At 36.8% G+C, this 21465-nt stretch overlaps 1 protein-coding gene across 2 annotated transcripts; it reads right to left on the bottom strand.

Moving 5' to 3' along the window:
- Positions 1 to 1118: 1118 nt before the first annotated feature.
- On the bottom strand, positions 1119 to 18637 carry LOC127804314 (AUGMIN subunit 6). Of its 2 annotated transcripts, XM_052341169.1 has the most exons (14): positions 18335 to 18637; positions 18181 to 18237; positions 17979 to 18073; positions 9145 to 9295; positions 8323 to 8448; positions 8056 to 8212; positions 5455 to 5515; positions 5058 to 5364; positions 4446 to 4571; positions 3166 to 3327; positions 2833 to 3082; positions 2549 to 2713; positions 2249 to 2404; positions 1119 to 1707 (listed from the first exon to the last, which is right to left on the bottom strand). In XM_052341169.1, exons 1-14 carry the CDS (start codon positions 18548 to 18550, stop codon positions 1667 to 1669), a joined length of 2070 nt encoding a protein of 689 aa, XP_052197129.1. In that variant the 5' UTR covers positions 18551 to 18637; the 3' UTR covers positions 1119 to 1666. The 2 variants fall into 2 exon arrangements, with proteins under 2 accessions (XP_052197129.1, XP_052197128.1); XM_052341168.1 differs by having other exon boundaries at positions 2249 to 2713.
- Between the last annotated feature and the right edge of the window lie 2828 nt (positions 18638 to 21465).

The following is a 21465-nucleotide window of genomic DNA, read 5'->3' as shown; positions in this document are numbered from 1 at the left end:
GTTTTGATAATTACATTAGAGATAAAAATAACCTCATTTCTCCTGTCCTAATAATTACGTTAGAAATAAAAATAATTTATATTTATATTTATATTTATATTTAGTTAAATGAGTAATTAAATTTATGTTTATATTTTATTAAATAATTATTTTTTATATAAAAATTATTATATTTATAAAAAAGATCATGTATTTTTTATTTATGTATTTCTCTGTTTTTTATTATTTTTAAATCATTTCCCTCTTTTATTCCGGTAGCAAGAATCATAAGAAATATTCCTTAATATACAATGTAATAGTTTGAGTTTAGTCAACTTGGTTTGGTGGAACGAATTTTCAGAGTTTATATATACATATATATATGCACAATTTATAGATATAATTTGACATAAATATCTTTAAATATTTGAATGTGTTTCATTTATAAATGAATTTTTAATATTAATTTAATTCATCTTAAATACATAGTAAAACTAGTCAAATACTCCCTTAATTAATAGAATAATAAAATGATCACAACCTTCAGTTATTAGCTTATAACAATTAACATATAAAACTCCAAAAATATGTTTAATTCCAACTTAAGAATAGGAGAAAGTAATTAAATATTTCACACAAATTTTAAAAATTAAAAAAAAACAAAACAAAACAAAACAAAATACAGAGATCAAGTGAAGGAATACCCTAAACTACCCCTCTAATATATAATAAATTACTTTTATTTTAAAAATTCAAAACCAATTAAAACTGAACCAATCCCGTCCCTGACTTTAATTGATCCCAGAATGTTAAGAATCCCAAATTTGGTCCGAATAAACACCCCAAATTCGAATGCTAATGTGGGGTGGGGTCGCAAAAACCTGGAAAGTTTTCACTAAAACTGACCATTCTCAGCATAAGCATTGGAAATTTGACACGAACTTGGTGGAGCATCTCCCCATCAAAAGACTCTGAATTAAAAAATGCTGGAACCACGACAATCGAGCAACATTGTGCAATTATCATATTCATTCCTCCCCTGGAGGATTGGGTTACAGCTGAGCTAGCAAAGAGAGATATAAGAATGGGTGGTGTTAAGAAACAGAAAAATCAGCCAAAACAAGAACAACACTGGGACAGCCAAAGAAAACAAGTGGGACATTTTTTATCAAATGGCAACAGGCAATTGAATGGATCCCATGTAATACATCAATCGATAAGTATATCAGGTAATCGATATTAATCACAGAACAAAAACTTTTTTCACCATCAGATACAGCTTTTACCTCAACCATCAGTTCCGCGCTTTCCCTCGGTTGTTAGTTGTGAAATAAGCTGAACCCCAAGTAGACCTTCCAACCAACCAGATCATTTGGGCAGTGGATCTTTAGCCAACTCTTGAATCCAATGGAGAATGATCATTCAAGGGGGAATGATCATTTCCGGGTCCAGGATTCTGCATGCGTGCGTCCTTAAGCTCCTACACTCCTGGAGGATGGACACGGGATGTGCCAATGTAGGAGAAGGCAGAAATCATCACGACGAAAGGTTCAGATAGCGACCTAAACAAGCACCATTTCATACAAAGTGACTGGATACAGGGTACCCCAACAGATAAATGAAAACACAACAGCGACTGAGTAATTACTCCTGGAGAACAAAGGTGCGGGACAGCTACAGTTTTATTTCAGCGTTCCATCAAGGCAGTCTCAGTTTCAGATAATGGTGCTGCAACACAACCAAACCAACTTTCAGATAAATGGAAGATAAAATAACTCACAATCTACAATGATGCAGTTCACAGCACCTAAGCATACATTTGGACTTTTGTTTGCCCTCTCTATCTTGCATTCACATTCACTTAAATTTTTTATTGGTTCTTTTTTAATCACAAGGAATATGGCCCGTGTGCCTGGATTCTCTAAGTGGAGGGCCTCCATCTCAAAGAATGGGGAGAAAAATCCATATCACTGGATCCTCCCGGGGAATCATCTTAATAAATTTGGAGGAAATATCCACACCAGATTATTCAAGATCCACTCAAGGTAAGGAACTTCCCATGTGCATCTTTCCATTTGTGTGATTAAAACCCATGTCTTATTTTGGAATTTTCAGTAGCATGCATTCTACAGGCAACCTGTCTATTTCCTCAAAAGAACAGGCTAAAGAATGTCCAAGCTGAGTTGCGTGAGTAGGCAAAAGCATTTACTGATGGAAGGAAAAAACAAAAAGAAAATGGATCCCAGCAAAAATCAGATAGAACTATTACCAAGTAGGTCTTCATAAGAATCTCCCAACAACGATGTGTCCATTAGCAAAGGAGGTGAAAATACATGATCCTGGTCTTCCTCAATGCCGTAATATTGCTTTTGCAAATCAGAAACCATATAATTTGACCCAGCAGCTGAGAGGAAACCATTTACCCCTTCATGTTCATGGAATGAATCCATATCATTCATGTGTGGAAGTTGCTTGTTCTTGTTCTGAGTGTAACTTTCACGGGCATAATTCTCAACTGACAAGTCTTGAGATGCAAATAGTTTATTCCTTAATGAACCTAATCTTTTACCTGCACCAAGATGAGAAAATCCAGTTGCTGAAAGTGGCACAAAGTAGTGCTCAGAGCTATCATCAGATAGATTGTCCTGTGATGATTCTGAATTGCAAGATTGCATTGACAAGGCAGCTTCTCTGACAGACCGCTTTAAATTCTGGATATAAGAATTGTCATTGTCTGGAAACATGAAAAAGAAAAGCTAAACACTGTAAGTGAAGCTATCTAAGAGTGAGCTACACACAAAATGCTCTTCACAAACCTATAGAAAGTGGGAAAACAGGAATAAAACTGCAAACCTTGTGGAGAGCCATCAATGTGATTGTTTGATAGAGGCTGATCCACAGTCTTCCTCTCTGACACATTTTCAATTAGATTAGTTTGAACAATGGTGGCTCGCTTTTGCACAGACCCACTTTTCCCAGAAGAATTTGGCGTCACACTAAACAAAGGTGGAAGTTTTAAAGGAGGGGGACTGGCTGACACTTTCTCAAGCTGAACCACTGACAATCTTGAGGTCAAGTCAGCAACATCATCACTGCTACTTTCCTGTACAATTCAACGGGATCATTTAGATTATACATGCAAATTGAGAAATATCGTCCATAAAAGGCCATTCACAGAATAATTACCAATGTTCTCCCACTACTCTGTGCTTGAGTTGGTGAGGTTGATCTGCCATTATGCTTGGTAGCTGGGGGAAGATTCAAAGAAATACTGTTCACTTCCTCTGTAAGCTCTGCTATTGAATTTTGGATTGCTGGGGCAACCTCCTTCAATTGATTGATGAGCACCTGCACATCACAGGCCATGATATGGTGAAAATCTTGAGCACAATAACAAGAAGAAATTCAATAAGTACGCCAAATACACACAAAATCAAAAGTACAAAGTGTTGAGATGCACCCAGGATATGATTCAGAACTATAAAAAGCAACCAGAAGAACTGTAAATGTACATTGTCAAAAGAACAAATAAGAAATCAACTTCATACTCCAAGTAAATCAGTTAATCAAAAGGACAGTCAACTAATAGGCTAAAGCCAGTAGACTTTGATGAAATTTCCTCTACATTTTCATTTCATGAATCATACTATGCAGTGAAAAAAAAAATTATAAATCAATAATGCTTTCACTTCAGGACAATTTTTCTCCGAATGTACCATCAGATTCAAAGTATCAAAGTGAAATCAGTAGCAAATGAAATGGGAATAAATTCTCATCAGACAATGAATTAAATTTGTATCCTGCTAAAAGAGAAGAAGGAAAACCGGATCTAAACTGATAGGTGCTGCTGGCCTTTTATTTTGATAAACTAGGTGAGAAAACTTAACATCATTTGACAACTTCATAAATTGGAGATATTAAAAAAGAGGGGGAAAGGGGGGAAAAGTACATGAGTTATTTCCATAGAAAGGTTAATTGCAGAAATAGAAAACAGAAGTCAACGTCATCAAGGCCCAAAGTCCAACCATTTGGTCAAATGTCCTTAAATATAGAATGAAAGCACATAATTATAACACCAATTACAACAATCACAAGCCCTAACCCCACTAGAAGGAAACCAATTAAAAAAACAGCACCACATGCCCATAACATTAATGGTACAACAGAATAAGAAATACAAGTTTTGAAATGAAGCATTTTGCTCCATGGTCCAATGGATGTAACATTTAATGTAAATAAATTACAAAGATAGTGGCTAATAATGCCATCAGCAAGCCCATAAATAAGATAAACAAACAACATTAGTGCCCATGTTATTAAAAGATTCATGCTTGCCACTATCAGGCTGCAAATGAAATTTGAAACTGCTAAAAGTTATAACAAGTAAAGCTAGGATTTGAAAACTGGAAGAACCACTACTCAATATTCAGTGTAAATCAAAAAAAAAAAAAAAAAATCTGTCTAACCTGTATATTAGCTAAATGTTGCCGATGTTCAGCAAGAGTTGCTGCCAATGATTCCGCATGCCCACTAGTATTGCCATCATGTGCGCCTCGTAGAAGCTCAGGGCCCTCTCCATTATTGGCTTTTGCCTAAAACGCAAGGAGTGCAAAATAACTTAAGGCCTCAGAGATGATGAAGGAATAATATACAACTAAAAAATATGCACAAGAAAAACAACAAAGCAATTGCAAAACAAGGGAAACCTGAGATAATAACTGCTTAATCACAAGGAGAAAGGCAGGTACAGTACATTAGGAAGAAAGTGAATTGATATTTGTCAAAGTAATCACTTCAGTTTGATTATCCTCAAAAAATGTTATCCTTGATAATTCCATTTTTGTTTTCCTTTTTCCATGAGGATAATTCCATTTTTGTTTTCCTTTTTCCACGATTAACCCTAATTTTTAGAATCTAACTCAGCAACATAGTTTGAGTTGCATGATCATATCAAATTTCACTGAAAGGTTATACATTTTAAATATTGGCCCAAACAACAAAAGGCAGTTATAAAGTCCAAAATGAAACGTGTCAGAACCACCAGACAAACTTTAGCTCCATTAATTAGAGTAGCATACCAGCTGAAGTGACTGTTTATGAATTCGTTGTAAGGCATGTGTCCAACGCCGGAGGACTTCTGCAATATCAACAGTGGGGTGGACTCTTCCACCTCTGTCATCCACTCGAGAAAAGTTTTCATCACTTTGCATGGAAGAATCTAAAGCATTGCTAGGATTTTCTCTATTTGCATTGTTGGCATGTGATCCATCTGTCTCATCTTTGTCATCTACCATATTACCAGGCTGGACAGACAGTGCATCTGTGTAAGGAACCTGAGAACTTTGATCCATGGCTGCAAGTAAAGATGATCCAGAGATGCGGTACCTGAATTGAAGTATTACACGTTACACGTGCAACATGTAAGCAGGAAAGTGTTACCTGTAGAAATCCCAAAAGATAAATAAAAAATATTACCTATGCTCCCTATGAGCTATCAAGTCTTCAATAGGTCCCGATGCAAGAACTTCATGTTGACCTGCACATGAATAACAAATATCCAGATCAATGAAAAACAAATGTAGAAGCAAAATTAGTTTAACAACAAAGTCAAGAAAGACAAAGAACTATGATACCAAATCATCATCAAGCACACTAGGAGGAAAATTGGAGTTCGTTGTGGTTACTCAGATCAGTCATGCTTTGGCATGCAAACAATACAGAGGCATACACAAATTATTTCTAGATATTGATGAACATTGAAAAAGATAATAAGTATGATAAATGAAAGAACTGCACCCTGAGAATATATTTGGCAATGCATTTCCATGAAGAAGAAAGGGATAATAACACTCATACAATGGTTATAATTAAGTAGTTGATGTCCAAAAACAGGTTCCCTTTTTGTAAATTATGACATTACCCTGGCAAACACAAAAGGGTTGGACAGCAAAGTTGTATAAAGAAGTCAAACATCAGAAATAAGATGTGATGAATGAGAGTGAAAGTGAGGAATCCATACTACCAAAGTACTTGTATTCAATAAGTGAAAAACAGAGACATGCTAGGAACAGACAATAGCTATAAACAAGCTCTTCCATATCACTAGTCAACCTACAGGATTGAAAAACATCTGAAATTCTACTATGCAAAAAATAAATAAATAAATTTAAATATAAAAAAGAAAAACATTTGAAACTCCGTTGGCCTGGTGGGAAACTGAGTTATACTTTTCCTTGCTAAAGAAATCATGATGGCCTTACTTACACAAGAGTTTGCAAAGGAGCCAAGCAGTGCTGAGTTTTTGGTAATTCAAGCATGGTTCAATCAACCAAAAACATAAAGGTGGTCAGTCTCAGATTCAAGCTTCAGTCAAGCTTTCAAAATATTGTTTAAGTTCAGCTCATGCTGGCCATCATCATTTCATCATTAACTGCACTTTATCTTAACTAAGTTGGCACAACATCAAATCCATGTAAACAAAACATGCTGACCAAATCCATGTAAAAGAACAATGTGGCAAAATTTTAAATCAGACACCCTTCCTGAAGCAACCCTCTAGCAACTGAATGACAAGATTAGCCTTCATATGGAATAGTTTTGTGGGATGGTGGTGAATGAAGATAACCAATATGCCATGTTCCATCAGAAAGTTGATACAATGAAACCAACCTATTCATATGGAAACAAAACATGCTGACCAAAGAGAGAAAAGGATCTGAAAGTGAACAAAAGGCATGGTTCTCCCTTGCTACTCCAGGTGTCAGTCTTGTAGCACAGACCAAGAATGTTATCCAAGATCTTCCCAGCAAAAATATCTAAACCCCTAAATTTTTCCACCAAAGCCCAACGACATATCAAGTTTTGTAGGGTTGCCAACAAAACCCATCAAACTTAATAAAATATCCTTAAGAGGAAGACAGGTCAAGTGAGCATAATCCCTTTTTTCTCCCTTTATTTCCATCCATGAAATTGGATTTGATAAAACTAAAATAGCAATCCAAAAAGGTCATAGAGAGATGGAATAGGTAACAGAAAAGCAAGATTTGGAATTCAAACAAAAACACAAACCATCACACTAGTCTCTATTTATACAGCTATTTCTCTCTAGTCTTATGCTTGGTGTGTCCAATATATTTCATTTACTATCTCCTTTACATTCTTTCAAGCATTAAAGACTCTCTATGTGCACTTTCTTTCTCTAAAACCCATATTGTTAAAGTCACAATTATTTCTTTATAAGTATCTTACTCATGCTATCTCAAGTAATATCATTAACAAGGCAATACCATATGTAAAAATATATGTATATCCAGCTTTGGTAAGCCTGGTTGAAGAAACCCCAGGCTCGCTTGTGCTCAAATCATATTTATAAAAAAATATACATTGTAATGGACCTCAAGCTCCACCTTGTTTTTAATTTCAGAAGCATGATTAGGCAATTCGTAAGCTGAGCCCCATGAACAGCTTGGTTCATTTTTAGCCATCTTTCAACAATCCAGTTTAAAGAAATACCAAATTAAAATAAGCTGTATCTAAAACTAATGGTCCTTCAAGAAAATATACAAGGGAACAGCAAAAGAGATAATAACTATATTTGAGAAAATAAAAGTCAACATCAAGACATAAGTGGATACTACTGCCATAATGGAAAGCAATTACCTCTAATTACCTATAAAATGTGAACAATTTATTGCTTTATCAGTTATTGTATCACTTGCATGAATTTATACACATACATATACATAAACATATAGAAGGAAATTACAGAGAGTCATCATATGAGGAAGAGCAGAAGAGAGGAGAAAACAAGAACAAGATAGTTAACCCTTAACGTCATCAACAAATTTGATTCCATAGAATCAGCTGGGTTATCTCCCTAATGACTGAAACAGTACATCTAAACTCAGAATCCCAAGTTCTGAACTGAAGTCTGAAACATTACTACTCTACTAAACGAGAAGAGTCACAAAAGTAGAGAAGAGCCTCATAAGTAGCAAGTACATAGCCCACCCGCACAAGAAAATGTAATCTGCATGATTCAAAACTTAGAACAATCTATAATGTGTTTGTACTTACTCTTTCGAGCTAGTAAAGAATCCCATAACCGGGTTGCTCTCTGAACCAAATGAGAATTCTGACTTGAGCTAGATACAAGTTCATCCCATAGTTCCCCTTCCAACTTTACTTTGTTTCTCAAGTCATGCAACTTCTCCAGTTCTTGCTGCAAATAAGCCTAAGTTCCAAATACAGAAGAATGTGAAAGAAAAATTAAAGCCATGTAAAAAAATGAAGAAATCTAGTTATTACGAGCCCCAAAAGAAACATCAATGATTTTCCATCCACCTCTTCTGCACAAAGACCACGGAACTCTGCTGTCATTTCATGAGCCAAATTCGACCACATAGCCTGCCTTTGCACTGCTGTCTCAGCATTTTTAAGAAACCTCCTACGTTCAAGTGCTATTCTAGCCTGTCAAGTGATACATGGCTCAATTTAGTGATAATGAAGGACAAATAATTGGAAGGAGTTCTGGGTAAGAAAACAGGATGTATTAACTTTCTTCCTTAATGCTCAATGGTAGACTAAAATTCAGAATTTGGGGGAAAGTATAAATTGACTTAAATGAATTAATGCACTCTTAGTAATGGTTAACAAAGTAATCATCACTAACTTTTCAAATGAATCATTTATTTTTCTTCCAGCAGCACAAGTAACATGCTGGATTAAACTACTCCTTATGCATTAACTTCATAAGCTTCATTAATACACTAATAGCCAAATGATGCATGCATAAATATTTCTGGACACAGATCAGCACTGAAAAACAGAAACTAAATGGGAGCAATTTAAAGAATTTATCACCAATACACCCTAGCTCATATGTACAACTTTTATTGCATCTGTCAACCTTTATTACAATTGTCATTTATCAAAGACCGCAGGGATTTTCAAACAAGAGGTTCCTGCTCTTACACTGTAAACTATAAATGCTCTAAGTGCTTAGTATTAGAGAGGGTTCAACTCAAGCCTTTATTTCAACGATAGAGAAAAGCAGAAAATCAAATATTCATATATTTATTGTGTTTGCACAAGCAAGCTGAACCAAGGAAGTTCAAATCCTCAACTTGAAACACTGGGCAAAAAGAGATTGAAAAACGTAGCTACCTTCGTCACAGGAAGTAGGGTAGCTGCATGCGAGAAAGCTACATCTGTCAATGAAGCAGGTAGTGGATTAGAAGTTACATCATCTGCAAACGTACGTCGATGAACCTCCCGCAAAGCATGCAAAGAAAGTTGCCACAGAAGTTCAACGAATCTGCAGTCAAGGGATGAAGCTGATCATGAACCTCGCATACAATGATATTTTACTCTTGTAAGAAGTATTTTGATAATGACAAGTTATATGTCAAACATTTCAAACTCAAAGTACTTGCTTCTAAAATGTCTCAAAAATCAATTTCAATGATTTCATATGGTATACATATTCGAAGAGTATTTGTTATGTTTCAATGTTTCAAGAAGTGTTTTTGTTTGAAAAGAAACTTACATCAAGACTTCAAGACTTAAAGTATCAAAGAGTTTTTCAAGAGAGCATCAATTATGTCATTCAAAGAAAGCATTAAAACATGTTTTAAGTAGATTGGAAAAACAAAGCATTATCATTCAAATTTTTCTCCAATCATGAGAAATCATACTTCAAGTGTTACCAAAGAAACATACGTCTTCAAAAAGGAACCAAAACTAAAAGAGGTATCTTCAAAAACTAGCATTCTCTAAGTTGTCGACTAAGTGCATGTTTTTTGCTTGGATCTGTCAACAGAGAGGTTTGCATCTGTCGACTACCAATGTTCAAGAAATTGAATCTGTCGACAGAAAGCTTTGTTTCTGTCAACTAACAGTGAGTCATTTTGCTTGTTTTTTTAGTTAGCCTCATTCTGTCGACTAAGGTATAAATTTTGTCGACTAAAAGTGTGTGCTTTTGTATATTTTTCATTGGCCTTGACCTGTCGACTGTCCTATCTTCTTCTGTCAACAAACAGCATCTGTTTTTTGGTTAAGTTGACAGGAACCTTCAATCTATCAACTATGTCTAATTTTGTATTATAAGTTTGTCGACTAACCTATTTTCTTTGTCGACAGTTTGTTTCTCTAATACAAGTAACGGCTAGTTTTGTCCGCATTAAATGCTCGCCAACTACCATCAACGGCTCTATTTTTGTCTTCAAGCACCATCATCTATAAATAGGTGGCTGAATGAGCATTTCAAGCTGTTAAAGAATATTCAAGTCTTACCTACCAAGTATTCAAAATATATCGTGCTTTAAATTTTCTGTTCTCTCATTCTCTACTGTTCCGAGGCTTTGTTCTTATTTGTTTAAACTTATATTCAGCCTCTTAGTTTTATTTTCGAGAGAACTTGTAACTAAGAGCATAAGCTCTTAGAGGTTCAATTCATTTTACCGTTGTATTGTCTCTTCCAAGCTTGTAAGCTTGAGAGCCTATCCAAGTGATAGGAGGTTGTATGTTTTCCTAGTCGAGGACTAGAGGACCTACTTGACTAAGTAGAGGGTTGTTGTTTGTTGTTAATCTAATTGAATGCAAATACCATAGTGGGTAACTAAGGGAGTGGGTGTAAGCCATATTGGCCAAACCACTATAAATTGTTGGTGTTCTTTGTATGTTTTTTTCTTTTTTTTGTATTTACTGTTTCTTTTCTAAAGCTAAAACCATCTCTTTTACTATATTCTAATCTATCTTTGAAAAAGGTTTACATATTAGTAAGAAAATTTTAAATACACCAATTCACCCCCCCCCCTCTCGGTGTGTGCCATTACTATACATTTATATCATACAATATACATCATATAATGAACACTGAACAGTTAAGTCTTGAAGATGTGTTTGCAGTTATTCTTCACAAGTACTTCAGAGGAAACTGGCATACAAAAATGGAGATAAAACAGAGAAGTCGAACTTAAGGAATTTGTTGTGAATGAACAAAATGTATGCTTCAGCATGATAGACAGAAGGGGAGAGAGAAAATTAGAGGTCCTAACAAATTCCTCAAGACACAGCAATTTCAGAAGCAAAAGTTTCAGATACCTTCAATCAAGGAAATAAAATAAAAATTAAAGAGCAAGGGGCATTACTGGAAAATGCAGATGCCAGTAGACAGTTCGTATAGATACTCTGCCCCTTTCCACAACTCAGAACAGCACTTGGTAGAGATATATACAGTTAAATCCCTCTTAAAGGCTCTGAAGTTTCTAATTTAAAGAACAAGGGGCTCTACAAAAGCTGTAAAAACAACTTCCGACTTTAAAATATAAAAAAAAATATCTTGTTTGATTTAGTAAAATTGTGAACTAACCATAATATTATCAATCAGCATGGGACACCTAGTCAATGAGGAAACAAAATACTACTACATGAAACAGACTAGAATTGGATTGCTTGATCCATCACTGCTTCTAAGACATCAGAAGGTAAACATAAAACGTCATAAGGTTAAACCCACCTCTCCCATCCAATTACAGTTCATATCTGGGCTACTTCACTTCACATATATAAGATACTGAATGCCATATCCAGGGAGTAAAAATGATCCCACGTTATCTACACATCGGTACCATACATTCAGGGATTGACGCACCTTCCAATAAAGAGAAGGACAGGGGTGAAGAGAATGCAACAAACACACATGCACGGCAACTTTAGTGTATATCTAACATATAGGTACCCTTGCTCTCCAAGAAACAATAAATGAATAAGCATTTCACTAACCTGGCAACCAGATGGAAACTTTTACTTTCTTTTTGACAGGAATTAACACGTTTCGTGTATAAGGACATAAAAAATGGCATTAGTAAACTAAACCTAGGGCTCCATGTGGATGAAGAAGACCTCTTTATGAGGGAAGTAACAACAATAATTATCTACTCCTTCCTTTGTCTGCACTTGGTAATTTTTAACACTAGTAATTGTCAATCAGCAATATTTACAAAATAATTTAGGAAAGTCTGTTGAATCCTTTGGATTCAGCAAGATGTTCTCTCATTTGTAGAGAGAACTTGGCGGGAATTATGTAGGGAAAGAGATGAATTAGAGAAGGAAGGGGAGAAATTAGAAAATGAAATGAGAGGGAAAGAGAGAATTGAGAGGGAAATAGAACAGGAAATTCTCAAATGATATTCGATGCCTTTCAATGTGATAGGCCAAGCGTATATGTACTCGGCCTTAGCGGAAGTTGGCACCAAACAGTTGCCACTTCCGCATGCAACAGTCTCGAATCTTCACAATTACAAATCCCTACCAGCTTCTACTGTTTATTACAATTATACACCACCCCCTTGGGTACACGACAATTTCCCTCCCCTTAAGCTAATTCTTGTCCTCGAGAATGCCGAGCAAGTTGGCCACATTTGGGAACTGTTGGAGAAACTCTGGCAGATACTCCCAAGTATTATTGGCGAAATGTAGTGAGGACCACTGCACCAGCACTTGGGTGATTGGGGCTCCTTGCTGAAAAATTACCCGTTTGTCTAGGATGGCTACTAGAGTGATGGCTGGTTCTTCTCCCCTGAATGGAATGGGAAGGGTTTGACTGGCCACTTGGTTCCCAATTGCTCCCTTGAGTAAGGACACGTGGAACACAGGGTGAATGTGTGTTCCCTCGGGCAGTTGTAGCTTGTAAGCAACTGGTCCCAAATTGGCAATAATGGAATATGGTCCAAAAAACTTGGGGCTTAGTTTAGTGATAGGCTGCCTCGAGAGAGTTTTCAAATGGGGCTGACTGAGTTTGAGGTACACTTTATCTCCTACCTCAAACGTTCACTCACTCCTCTTTTTATCCGTTTGTTGCTTCATCTGGTTTTGAGCCTTGGCCAATTCAGTTTTCAAAGTTTGTAGGATCTCCTGCCTATTTTGTAGATAGGTGTCTGCAGCTACCATCAGTGTTGGCTCCCCCATAGATGGTAGTAGGCTGGGCTTGTATCCGTATAATGCTTCAAATGGGGTCATCCCAATGGACCGATGGTTGCTGGAATTGTACCACCATTGCACCAAGGATAACCACTTGTGCCACTCCTTGGGCTGCATAAAGCAAAAACACCTTAGGTAGGTCTCAAGGCACTGGTTAACTCGCTTAGTTTCGCCGTCAGTTTCTAGATGGTAAGCTGTGAACAAATGGAGCTTAGAACCCAAGGATTTCAAGAGCCCTTGCCAAAATAAACTAGTAAACACATTGTCCCTGTCAGAAATGATCGTTTGAGGCACCCCATGTAACTTCACTATATTATCTAAAAGCATTCTAGCCACCTCCTGTGCCGCGAATGGGTGGGCCAAGCTGATGAAGTGGTTGTACTTGGTTAATCGATCCACCACGACTAGGATACAATTCCTCCCTTCTGACTGTGGTAATCCCTCAACAAAGTCCATAGTTATATCAGCCCATGCTTGATCTGGAACCCCTAATGGCTGCAGAAGACAAGGCTTAGCTACTGATTCATGTTTACACCTCTTACAAGTGTCACACTGCATTACAAACTCCATTACTGATTTCTTTAATCCTGGCCAGTAAAACACTTGGTTCACCTTGCGGTAAGTGTTTTGGATGCCTGAGTGCCCCCCTAACGGTGAGTCATGCATGGTTTGGAAAATCCTTTCTTTCAAGACATTGCAGTCTCCTATCACCAATCTGCCCCTATACCGTATCAAGCCATTACATATAGAGTACCCTTGTCTGTTGTTGTTGTCCAAACTCAGCTATTCCAGTAACTCCCTTGTCCACGCTCCTTTAGCATAGCTCACTGTCACCTTTTGGTACCAATGTTGTAATAGCTGCACAATCTCCCTCCTCATAACGCCTGGATAAAGCGTCAGCAGCCACATTTTCTTTCCTTCTTCTATATTGAATCACAAAATCCAGCCCCATCAACTTGGCGATCCCCTTCTACTGCAAGTTAGTGTGCAACTTTTGTTGAGTAAGGAACTTGAGGCTCTCATGATCTATTCGGATTATAAATTGCCCCCCTTCCAAATAGTGCCTCCATTTTTCCACTGTCATCAGCACCGCTAACAACTCTTTATCATATGTGTTGAGCCCTTGATGTCTTGGGGCTAAAGCTTGACTCATGAAGGCTAAGAGTCGGCCCTCTTGAGATAACACAGCTCCTACCCTGATTCCACATGCATCGGTCTCCAAAAAAAATGGCTTACTAAAATCAAGAATACCCAACACAGGTACTTCACACATGGCTTGCTTCAACTGCCCAAATGCATTTTGTGCCTCTTCATTCCATTTGAAGTTATCCTTTTTAATAATTATGTTAGAGGCTTGCTTATCACCCCATAATTCTTCACAAATCGCCTATAGTAACCCATTAGCCCCAAGAACCCCCTCAAGGATTTGATGGTCGCGGGTTTAGGCCATGCTACCATAGCTGAAATCTTCTTGGGATCAATGCTAACTCCAGCACTGGAAATCACATGCCCCAAATACTCAACCTGCTTCTGGGCGAAGTCACATTTGGACCTTTTGATGCATAGCCAATTGAGTTTAAGGATGCTAAATGCAATTCTAAGGTCTTCTAGGTGTTTAGAAAAAGTTGGATTGTAGATTAATATATCATCAAAGAATACTAACACAAACTTTCGAAGATAAGGTTTAAAGATGTGGTTCATTAGGGCTTCAAAGGTTGTTAGTGCGTTAGTTAATCCGAAAGGCATTACTGTAAACTTATAATGCCCATAGTGGGTTTTAAAGGCTGTTTTAGGTATATCAGTTGGGTTCATCCGGATTTGATGATAACTGGATCTTAGGTCGAGTTTAGAGAAAACAGTTTCATGGTGTAGTTCATCTAGGAGGTCTTCAATGATGGGAATGGCGAATTTATCTTTGATTGTGATGTGGTTAAGTTGGCGGTAGTTGACACAAAAATGCCATGTTCCATCCTTTTTTTTTTAACTAAAAGGACGGAAGACGTAAATGGACTTTTGTTGGCTCAAATTATAGAGTTGTCCAACATTTCTTTTACTAAGTTTTCAAATTCTGTTTTGAGCTTTGGTGGGTACCTGTAAGATCTTATATTCACAGGTTCAGCATTTGGTTGTAAAGGGATAGAATGATCAAATGGTCTCTGAGGAGGTAAGTCCTTAGGTTCTGCAAATAGATCCTTAAACTCAATAAGTAATGCATCAAAGGAGGTCAACTCATGTACCTGCCATAGGTATGTGGTTGGCTTGCTGTTAGCTGTTAGGCACTGACCCTCTTGTTCTCCTTGTTCCTCCGTATTCTCACTAGTCTCGATTGAAAATAATTGAGCCACTTGGGAAAACTTACACTTGAGCAATTTCTGCAGCCTCTTTCCCTTGATCAGCTTGCAGGACACTGTTTCCATATTCCCATGAAGTATAGCTCTCCTGCCTCCCTTTTCCATCGTAACCTCCATCTTATTAAAGTCAAAATTGATAGGACTAACCCCTCTCATCCAATCAACTCCCAAGACTATTTGGCACCCCCCCAACTTCAGCAATCTCAGGTTGGCTTCACACAATTCTCCTTGCATTGTCCAACATTACCCCACGCAGGCTGATTTGCTTAACACTTTGCTTCCATTAGCCACCGTAACTGCTAAAGGTTGAGTGTTCGATAACTCACATTTCAATTTTTTAACTGTCCCTTCGTCAATAAAGCTGTGAGTACTCTCACTGTCAATTAGGACCATGAGTGTTCCTTCTTGCACTGTTCCTTCCACCTTGATAATCTTGTTACTCGCCACTCCTTTTATGGCATAGAGGAATATCGTGCCATTGTCTTCCTCCTCCCAATCGTCCCCTACCGCCATCGCTTCTTCTCCTGTGTCTTCTTCAATCTCCCCTCCTTCCAACAGGAGCAATTGCCTCCTGCATTGGAGTCCGGGAAAGTACTTTTCCCCGCATCTGTAACAAGCTCCCAAGAGTCTCCTCTATTCATTCCCTCTGCTTCCTTGTTGTCCCAGATTATTAGGTGGTAGTGATGGCTTTGGCATGGTCCCAGTCCTATACATTTCCCTTCTTAGCAATGAGAAACACAAGTCGTTGCCCCTACTCTAACTCCTCTGTCTTTATCAATGCCTCCACATTTAACTCCTGAAGCAGAGCACTCTCCACCGCTTCCTGGACCGTCCTGGGCCTTGTCATCTTAACTGCGGATCTGAGTTCCTCTCCTAGCCCATTGATGAAACTTGACACGAAATAGTCTTCGGTCAAATATGGATTCCTACTGAGCATCATCGATTTTAGCTCCTCAAACCGGAGTTGATACTCCTGCACCGATCCATTATGTTTTATTTTGTTGAACTCCTCAACTATATCTATAGTCCTCTTCTCGCCGAACCTCTCGCATAATCCTTTCACGAAGTCGTTCCAACTACATTCTTCTCTCACTCTCGACCATCATTGATACCATACATCTCCTATGTCATTCAAGTAAGCCACCGCCAGATTAATCTTCTGCTCTTCGGCCACTTGATGTATTCAGAACAATTTTTCACATCGTCGAATCCACCACCGTGGCTTGGATTCGTCAAACACTAGAAGTTCCAATTTCAGAACTAGAAAGTTGTGGTGGTTAGAATTGACCTAGATCTCATGTCTCCTATCCGCGCCGTTGTTCTCCATTGCCATTGGATCAATCTCCACCACCGTTGATCCCACCATCCTCTGTCCAATGCCAGCTCCCGGCAATATCGGTTCTGATCTCTCTCACGGGGGAAAATCTGAAGACATCCTCATCTGCACTTGGCTCGAAAACATGAGCATGAACTGTTGCATCTGATTACACAACATATTGCTATGTTCTCTCATCTCATCTCTGATTTGATTGTGCATATCCCCACACAATCGTTCTGAAGCTTCCTCCATCCTTTGATCCACCACCATTCCAATCGAATCCTCTATTGATTCGACTCTAGCCTGCACGTCCATCACCGTGGCCATCACTTGTTGAAGTTGTAGTTCCATCTGCTTCATACGAGTGTCGTCCGCCATTAATGAAGCTCGTCAAAGTTCGAGGGCCAAGATTGGTGCTCTAATACCAATTGTTGAATCCTTTGGATTCAGCAAAATGTTCTCTCGTTTGTAGAGAGAACTTGGCGGGAATTATGTAGGGAAAGAGATGAATTAGAGAAAGAGGGGGAGAAATTAGAAAATGAAATGAGAGGGAAAGAGAGAATTGAGAGGGAAATAGAACAGGAAATTTTCAAATGATATTCGATGCCTTTCAATGTGATAGGCCGAGTGTATCTGTACTCGGCCTTAGCGGAAGTTGGCGCCAAACGGTTGCCACTTCCCCATGCAACAGTCTCGAATCTTCACAATTACAAATCCCTACCAGCTTCTACTGTTTATTACAATTATACCCCACCCCCTTGGGTACACGACAAAGTCTTGGCAGTTCAAGGGTAAAACCTTCATACAATTGGAATAATTATGGTAAAAGAATGAAATCAGTCCTTGCAATCTTCCTTCAAATAAACGAAGCTCATTTTTTTGCAGCCTAACCTTGACAGCTAACAATTCTAGATGAGATTCTTTATCATTCATTGTTTATACCCCTACACCTTGGACCCTAGTTTCACCACAAGACCACAAAGTTGTCATCGTCCATAATGTCATCAGCAATCAATCTAAAATGCACTCACTTCACCTTTTGGAATCAAACAATTCCAGCCTCTCAGAATCCCTAAAGACTACAACGTTTATCCTCTCTTTTTAAACCATAGACCTACAAGCTTCCCTGAACCTCAGGCGGCCAATAACCACAACTTCAACAGCAATTCCAAGAAGTTCCAATTACGTTCTTCATCAGAAAACCTTTATTATCTTACAAACAACATCTCATATTCCATAATTCCGAGAATGATACTAATAAAAAGGATGATCAAATAAGGTTCCAATGATAACTCAGAATGACTGAGAAGGTAAGAAGGACAACTAGGCAAGAAACATTAGCAACCCACCTCGGTCCACAACACGTGGCGAGGGAAGAAACCCTTGAATTGCTCCTTGGTAGTGCCCCCTGAGATTCAAGCTCGCTGATTATACTTTGCACCGCCTAATAAACACAGACAAACAAATCAGTAGTCAATCAAGTAACATAGAAAATTTCATCAGTATAGAGAGAGAGTAGCGCCGCTTTGACGAGAAGCGGATAAAATTTACCTTCCGAAAGTCGCGAGACTGTGCGGAATCAAAAATTGGCCAAACTTTATCGAAGTCCTGGAAGATCTCGTCGTTAGGAGAGAGGGACATAACAGATCGACACGAAATGAAATCAAAAAGAGTTTGAAATTAATATAAGTTGGAGGGACGGTACTTTAGCGGATTGAACAGGGCCGCGTAGCGAAGACAATATGAAGTAGAGAAGCTGTTCGCCCAATTTAGGGTTGGAGTGACGGAAGAGCCCTACCCGAGGAGTGCCGCTGTTGGCTCCGATTCCGATGATCGACGGATCGAGCCCTAACAACAAGCAGTTGGTATACATTGCACTCTCTAGCTCTATCTCTCTCTCCTTCTCTCTGTCCATCGTCATCACCTTCCCCCCCCCCCCCTCCCCCTCTCTCTCTAGATTCCCTCTGTTCCTCCTTTCTCTCTTTCCCTGTATACCTCTCTCTCTCTCTCTCTCTCTCTCCCGTCTTTCTGCGTTTCCTGTTGGTTTTTAGTTTTAATCGCTTTAAAATGTCTTGCCTCTATTTTCAAATGCAGGTCCCTATAAAATAACATAATTACTAAATGCAGCAATTTTGGGGGGCTTTGGGGTACAATTGTGAATTTGGGGATGAATGGAGGGGCTCCCTTTTTGAATTTTTGTTTTTGCCGGTGGGCCCCGAGTGACAAAGGCAACACGTTTCTAGCCGATTGTGGAATTTGAAATGCTGGGGGAGGGTGCCATCTAACGTGCGCAGGTGAACTCTTGCCGGCCAAAGTCGAGGCGTTAGGTGTCGTCTTTTGTTTCTTTTTTTTATATATTAAATTAAATTCAGACTCTACTTCGCAATAAAAATAATTTAAAAAAAACTTAATATCCATCTTTCTAACCACACGTGAGCAAAATTCTTAACATATGATTAAAATATATAAAAAGTCTTTTTTTTTTTTTTGTGTACAAAATTATGAATTTAATGTGTGTTTAATACATTCTATTTTTAACATCTAAATATTTTTATTAATTGATAATAAATTTATCATATTTTAAAATATTTTATCAACTGTTGTGTCTAATAAAGCGTGGGTGCATAATAGACTCAAAACTAAACAAATAAGTGTAAAAGCCTTTCAAATAAGAAATATAAGAAACAAGTTACAAGAGTATGAAATCATTAGATAACTGAAACGGAGGGAAATCACTTTGAGTGACCGAGAAACATAAATTACAGGCTTGTGAGATATTTACTCGCCAGATATCTGCATGAAACTCATGAGAGATTTACTTGCGATAAACTTAGTTAAGGGATTGATGTGATCTAGAGGATGGTAAAGTCAATAAAAAAATATTTCACCAATAATCTTATTTGTTTATTATAAAATCGGGCTATATAAATAATACAAGGTATACGTGAAGATATTCTTAAATTTATTTATTATTTTTGTGTTGACTATATTAATATTAGATACTAATTTATTCCTAAAATCGATTTAATGGGACAAAAATCATATTCCTAAGTTATGTATGTTAATTAAACTTGACTTTCGTGTGATGTTACTTATATTGGAACAATCTCGTCCATGAATTATTTATAATTATATTTAAAGTTGACTTACATTTGATTTATTATTAATGAAATAAGTTAGCATCTCTTGGAGTTGATTAGTTGGGGGGGGGGGGGGGGGGGGGGGGGGCATCCGACCCATTGTGGGGCTCCGTCTCAAAGTGGGCGACGACTTGCAAAATCATCATAATGGATGCCATTGTAAAATTGCTCGGCTTATTATATCCTTACTTTATAATTCACTCCATTATTATGATGTCGAGTATTTGGTGGAAAAGAAAGATAAATGATTGAGAGATAACTCAAGAAAAAGTTAATTCACTTATAGTAAATTTAAAATGTTATTTTGATATTTAATTATGATATATTTGTGTATTAATATGTGACAGTTAAGTATATTTTGTCATTATATATTAAGGTGATGTTTGTTAATCAGAGATTGAAAAATGTGAGATATGAAAAGCATCATGATAAAAGTATTTTTCATTGTATTTGTTAAATTTTTTGAAAAAAATTATATGACTTCTTATTTTAAATTTTTAAGATAAATTTATCCCTTCCCTCAATTCGAATAACTTATCTTGAACTTTACAAAAAAATTATCTTACTTATTTTAACAAATAATACCTAAGTTGGTAACTTAAGGTGTCAATATAAGTCAAAGTTTGAGAAATCAAATATAGATCTCATAATAGGCCCAGTGTTCAATATAAAATCCTTTAAGCATAACAAGATTTACTCGAGCAAATTGTCAAGAGCCGAAGTCTATATTACAATATTAGTTAGAATGGGGTTTCTTATAACAATATTTAATGTCTTCGTGTAACTCAATATTGACTTTCAAGTATTGTTGGGAGTCTACACAAAGGCATAATTTTTCATGAATCAAATATCTCATAATTTTTTTATTTGTGTGTTATTTTTGTCTCAAATATAATGACTAATTTGAGTATTGAATAATCTACCAAGAATCGAATATTTTCTTTTGCAAATAGACAAAGTCTAGACAAATTCAGGTTAACAGATTATTAGGAATACCTCAAAATTAAGAAAAATCAATAGAGAGTATGACGATAATTGTTTGAATTTAGTGATAATCAAGTTAGGAACTCTCATTAATGTGTTATATTTTATATCATACTAATGCAAATTAATCATATATATATACACACACATTGAATGTTATAAAAAATATTATAATTGAGTTTTAAAATAATGTTTACTAGAAGGCAAGGATAAAGAAAAATGAAAAAAAGTATTTTTTTCTATTAATTAAAAAAAACTTCATTTATGTTGACAACCCAAACCGAATAAATTGAACGTGTGTCAAAAATTAAATTGAATTGACTGAATATATTATCAAACCAAATAAATAAGAAAATTGAAAAAACCAAGTCAACAAAAATTTAAAAAATATAAAAAAAAGAAAAATCAAAATAACAAAGCTCATTAACAATACTATTTTTGACATTTCATTTAGTTCAATTATTTTATTTTTTTTAATATAAATATTGAATATAACTCAAATAATAAAAATTATCAAATTAAAAAATTGAACGGAATCAAATTGGCCAGTAGCTTAAATCAAATCAAACCAACAATTTTAATCAATTCAATTCAATTATTTTAATTTAACCAAAATGATACTCACCATTAACTCAACATATTTAATTACCGTTTGGAGGTGTGTTTACTAATCAAGTGCTTTAAAATTCACTCAATTATTACGATATCGAAT

The sequence above is a fragment of the Diospyros lotus genome, chromosome 6 (assembly GCF_014633365.1).
Source record: "Diospyros lotus cultivar Yz01 chromosome 6, ASM1463336v1, whole genome shotgun sequence".
In the NCBI taxonomy this organism is placed as follows: domain Eukaryota; kingdom Viridiplantae; phylum Streptophyta; class Magnoliopsida; order Ericales; family Ebenaceae; genus Diospyros; species Diospyros lotus.
Note: the sequence above shows the minus strand (reverse complement) of the source record. Positions and strands in the feature narration are given on the sequence as shown.